The sequence below is a fragment of the Rhinichthys klamathensis genome, unplaced genomic scaffold (genome assembly GCF_029890125.1).
Source record: "Rhinichthys klamathensis goyatoka isolate OS25496 unplaced genomic scaffold, OSU_Roscu_1.1 h1tg000240l_1, whole genome shotgun sequence".
NCBI classification, from domain to species: Eukaryota; Metazoa; Chordata; class Actinopteri; order Cypriniformes; family Leuciscidae; genus Rhinichthys; species Rhinichthys klamathensis.
In genome coordinates, this window is record NW_026606762.1 from 2687013 (window position 1) to 2692904 (window position 5892).

Below are 5892 nucleotides of genomic sequence, written 5' to 3' on the forward strand. Positions count from 1 at the left end.
GAGGGATAGTATGCGAATTGGGACGCAGCATATGATTGCATTAATGGGAAGACTCAGTCACTTATCACTGCTCTACATGGTAAAAATGATCGTGATTTTAACGGTAAAATACTGTATGTTATGGTGAAAAACTGTTAATTGGTTAAAAGAAAGTTTGAACTATCCCTTTAAAATTCTAACTAATATAAGTTAGTGGTAACACTTTAATAAGGTTCATTAGGTAATGTATTAACTAACATGAACTAACAATGAGCAATACATTTGTTACAGTATTTATTCATCTTTGTTAATGTTAGTTAATAAAAACCCAGCTGTTCATTGTTTGTTCATGTTAGTTCACAGTGCATTAACTAATGTTAACAAATACAACCTTTGATTTGAATAATGTATTAGTAAATGTTGACATTAATATGATCTAAGATTAATAAATGCTGTAAGTATTGTTCATTCTTAGTTCATGTTAACTAATGTAATTAACTATATTAACTATAATGAACCTTATTGTAAAGTGTAACCAAGTTAATTTACTTTTTAAGACCTATTCACATCATGAATATTTTGCCATGGACATTAATTTGAATTGAAACAATGTTTCCTGCATGTTGATATTGTTGATGCTAATGTTGCAATAAAATAATACTCTTTTTGTTTGCAGTGCTTACTACATACATTTATAATAAAAAAAAAACCTCTCAGATTTCATTTAAAAAATATCTTAATTTGTGTTTCGAACCAGTTGTATGTGTTTGGAACGACATGATTGTGAGTAAATTATGACAGAATTCATTTTTGGGTGAACAATCCTCTTCAAAATTCTAATTAATATAAGTCAGTTTACTTTCACATCAACATGAATATTTGCAATAGACATCCATATCAAGCTCCATGTTGATATTGTTGATGCTAATGTTGCAATAATGAGGCATTTATATAGCGCTTTCATATGTACTACTGCACACCCAAAGCGCTTAACAATCATATCAGAGGTAATACTCCTGTATTATATATGTAATACAATAAAATAATACTCTTTTTGTTTGCAGTGCTCCAGTGCTTAAGCTACACATACTACACTGAAAATCACTGCCATGCCCAAACACCACCATGCCAATCATCAGCGATGCCAACCATGACTTCAGCAATCTCTCCGTCAGCACAGACGACAGCAGCCTCGACCTGTTCTCCACAGAAATCCCAGAGACGGAAACCATCAAAGGTGTGTATTTCCAACGCGCCCAGCGACTCCACAGCGTCTCCAGAGACGTGGACCACAGCAAACTAGCGCTCATCAACGTGGGAGGGGATCGCTACACGTTTCCCTGGAGCACGCTGGACGAGTTCCCGCTGTCTCGGCTGGGACAGCTCCGTCAGTGCAGGAGCCCAGATGAAATCGCCCAGCTCTGCGACGACTACGACGAGACCCGGCGAGAGCTGTTCTTCGACCGCAGCTCGGTGGCCTTCAGGATCATCTTTAACTTCCTCGCCGCAGGGAAACTGAGGCTTCTTCGACAGGTGTGCGCCGTGTCACTCTCTGATGAACTCAGCTATTGGGGCATCGACCCGGCTCACATGGAGCGCTGCTGCCGACGCAAGATGCTGTCCTGTGTGGAAGAAGTGGGAGAGAAGAAGAAGAAGGAGGACGAGAGGAGGCAGAGGAGACTCGCTCTTCAGAGGCCGTTAGCTCGAGGGACGGGCTATGTCGGGCTCATGAACCGGTTGCAGGAGATCGTGGAAAACCCTCATTCCGGCTGGCCTGGGAAGATCTTTGCATGCTTCTCAGTCGTCATGATCGCCGTGACCGTCATCAGCTTGTGTATCAGCACCATTCCTGATCCCGAGGACAGGGTTAGTGCGCCACATCCCTCTTTTTATAGCGTTTGGGTTTTATCCACAGTAGTAACATTTCAAGTGGATCAAAAAAGTTAATCAAAGTTGTCCTAAGACATGTCGTGGAAATAATTCTATTCGAAAAGTTAGGAGGAAGGAGACAAGTGGAAACCTTTGAAAAGTCAAAGTATCAAATGTTTATTTCTTGCAAGAAGTAAAATTGAATTGGCATTCACATACAGACAGCATCTATATGAGAAGGCGAAGAGGCTGGTCCTTTTCGCCAAGTTATATACCCTAACTAACACATCATGTGTAGGGTGCATCTTTTCAGAAGATTGCCTTTGTTGCCTTAAAAGGAAACGTGTTTGTTCAAGATCTCTTGTTGGACATAAATTTGTCTAGACAGAACAATGACATCTTCGTTAAGGTTTCCTGTTTTTAGCTGCTGTTCAAATTCACACATTTTGCCTATCTCTTGTTTGATCAAAAGCTACACACATACATTTCACACTTAAAGTATATAATAGGTCACTGGCTACTTGGTCTTCTGTAACCCAGAAACATTTTGTTCCAGAAAGCTTATCTTAACTTATTCATTTCTAACAGCTTGGTTATATCTTTAATAATGTCCTTTAATGTCTATAAACATCTTCCTTTAAATGCTTATGAGTACATAAATCTTCAACGTTAATCAAAAGTTGCACACATCTAAAAGATAAAAGAACACATCTAAAAAGTAAAAACACATCTAAATGTAAAATTTCCATTACAGACATTGTCCAAATGTATTATTGTTGAAAATTCTTGTATAACTTTAATGAAAGGTTAAACTTTAAAAGGCGGACTGACAAGGTGACTGCGGAATATTTGGTGTCAAAGCGAAATGTAAAAGCCTATTTTGTTGTTGGGTTTTTCATTAAGAATAATAGGCTAATGAACTAACCATTCAAGTAATCCGTCCCGAATTGGCGCTAATTTGAAAACGAAACTAAAATGTGCACGGCCACACATGTCAACCGGAGCGGAGCGAGCAGAACAGAGCGAACGTTTTCAGTTTATTCCTATGGAAAAGTTCTCGCTCTGTTCCGCTTGTCTGAAGTATAAAATCATTGGTTACCCGTAAGCCAATCACATAACATTTGGTTATGACGTGTGTTATTCGCCAGCTCAGCCGCACCGAACTTCCACTATAAACACATTTTATGACGCGAAAACGAAACCATCAAGCGAAATACCGGAGTGAACATGGCTGACCGAGTTTTGCTGCCTCCTTAACCTGATCCTCCATGAGTGCAACCAAGGGGGACACAATCACAACTATCGCCTTGCCGGCATTTTCCCGGCCCAGTTTCTCGCTGACGATCGGTAATAGTTGATAAATTAAACTTTTCCCAAAACCTGTCGGGAGTAGGGCCACAACATCACCTCCATTCAAAATGTTTAACAAACACTCTTCTTGTTCGGGCTTCAGTTTGCAAATGCCGGGAATATTCTCCACAACAGAGCTAATTGCATCCCGTGTCTCCATATCCGCAGTCGTTTTCGATTTCCCTAACCTAAAATACAATCTTAAACTCGGCGCTTAGCGTCTACGTCATGGCTCTCAGCCCGCCCTCTGTTCGTTGATTGGCCGGCTGTTTTCAGGCCGGAGGAAAACTGAGAGATAGGTCGCTATCTCAGACTGAGTACAGAAGCGAACTGAAATTGAGCGGAAGTACGAAGTCTGACGTAGTCAGGCTAACACGTCGATTAAGCGGTGGGAAAATATCCTCATCGTCACATCCCAGGGGTGTCTGTAAAAATGCATATTGGTAAGCGCAACATAATCAGTGCAGTCTTTCATTGCATGATTCCTTTAATGAAGTACATTGTTACAATTTCGTCACAAATTTTGTAGACCATGCATGCTTTAGTAATATGTTAAAGGGATAGTTCACTTTGAAATAAATTTTTGGTATGTTTTAGCTTACCTCAAGGGCATCCAAGATGTAGGTGTCTTTGTTTCCGCAGTAGTTTCAATTTTGATATTTTTAGGTCAAACCGTTCTTGTCTGTCAGTCATATAATGCAGGTCTATGGTCACCACCTCAAAGAGCATGCACAGAGAAGTCCAAATTAAACATGATTTAATGACTCGTAAATGTAAGTACACATTGATGGCCTAAGACACGAAACGAGCGGTTTGTGTGAAAAAACGAACAGTATTGATATCGTTTTTACCTCTTGTAACCACAGCCCCGTCCAAGTGACCTGAGAGCGCGGGCGCTTCGGACTGCGCAAGGGCCGGAAAGCGCCGGAAGTGATCTCTTCCAAAAAAAATTAAAAAATTCAACGTTGTCTGTTGATATGTCGAAATCGTCTTCCATTGCGATTTCCTGTATATCTAAATATGTTTAGATCTTCACAGTGAAAGGTAACAGTTCCGAAATCTCTGTGTAAACAATGAGTGACGTACACGCGCGAGAGATCACTTCCAGCGCTTTCCGGCGCTTGCGCAGACCGAAGCGCCCGCGCCCTCAGATCACTTGGACGTGACTGTGTTTACAAGAGGTAAAACCGATATAAATACTGTTCGTTTTCTCACACAAACCGCTCGTTTCGTATCTTAGGCCATCAATGTGTACTTACATTTACGAGTCATTAAATCATGTTTAATTTGGACTTCTCTGTGCATGCTCTTTGAGGTGGTGACCATAGACCTGCATTATATGACTGACAGACAAGAACGGTTTGACCTAAAAATATCAAAATTGAAACTTCTGCGGAAACAAAGACACCTACATCTTGGATGCCCTTGAGGTAAGCTAAAACATATCAAAAATTAATTTCAAAGTGAACTACCCCTTTAAAATTGAAACATTAATCTGATTTCTGCTTATTGTTCTATAGGGCGAATGCTCAGAAAAGTGTCGCAACATATTCATCGTGGAAACGGTGTGTGTGGCCTGGTTCTCCATGGAGTTTCTGTTGCGTTTGCTTCAGGCTCAGCGCAAACTGCAGTTTGTCCGAAACCCACTGAATATCATAGATGTCATAGCCATCCTACCGTACTACATCTCTCTGGTTGTGGATAGCGAAGACGAATCTGAAGAAGCCGAGCTTCATGGTGCAAGTCGTGGATATTTAGATAAGCTGGGTTTGATTCTGCGGGTCATGCGAGCCCTGCGGATCCTGTATGTGATGCGACTGGCTCGACACTCGCTGGGTCTTCAGACGCTGGGAGTTACAATGCAGCGAAGCATTCGAGAGTTTGGACTCTTGCTTCTCTTCCTCTGCGTAGCTGTGGCTTTATTCTCACCTCTCGTTCACTTGGCAGAGAAGGAGTTCGCTAAGGGAAAAGCCACTGGCCCTCACAGCTTTAGCAGCATTCCTTCTTCCTATTGGTGGGCTATTATATCAATGACGACAGTCGGCTACGGTGACATGGTCCCGCACAGTATCCCTGGCCAGGTCGTGGCCTTTAGTAGCATACTGAGTGGTATTCTCATAATGGCTTTTCCAGCTACATCCATCTTCCACGTGTTTTCTCGTTCATATCACGAGCTGAAGCGTGAACGTGAAATGATTTATAAAGAAGAGCGAGTGGCCATCTTGGATGCCAGTGCTAAAGAAGACGCCCAGAGATTGCTGGAAAGACGCTCTTTAACTTCGGACAATGAGCAATGACACAACTGGTGGTCAGCCAACCCCGACTGCTACTGCAATGATATCTGATCCATTGGTGCATATCTCCGTAAATATGTGTATTTTCTTCATGTGATTCTAACTCCCGGGTTCACAGACGAGGCTTAAAGGGATAGTTCACCCCAAAATGAAAACTCTATCAGTAATTACTCTCCCTCATGTTGTTCCGACCCCGTAAAACTTTCGTTCATCTTCGAGACACAAATTAAGATATTTTTGATTAAATCTGAGAGCTGGATCACTCCTCCATAGGCTTCTAAGGGATTATAACTTGCTGGCCCAGAAAAGTTAAAGACATCGTTAAAATAGTCCAAGTGACTACAGTGGCTCAACCTGAAGTTTATCAAGCGACGAGAATACTTTTTGTGCGCAAAAAACA

General features: G+C 41.4%; 1 protein-coding gene across 1 annotated transcript; it reads left to right on the forward strand.

Annotated features, from left to right (window-relative positions):
* Positions 1–1099: 1099 nt before the first annotated feature.
* Positions 1100–5655, forward strand: kcng4b (potassium voltage-gated channel, subfamily G, member 4b). Its single transcript, XM_056265805.1, has 2 exons — positions 1100–1845; positions 4719–5655. The coding sequence occupies exons 1-2, from the start codon at positions 1105–1107 to the stop codon at positions 5493–5495; spliced, it is 1518 nt and encodes a 505-aa protein (XP_056121780.1). The 5' UTR covers positions 1100–1104; the 3' UTR covers positions 5496–5655.
* Positions 5656–5892: the final 237 nt, after the last annotated feature.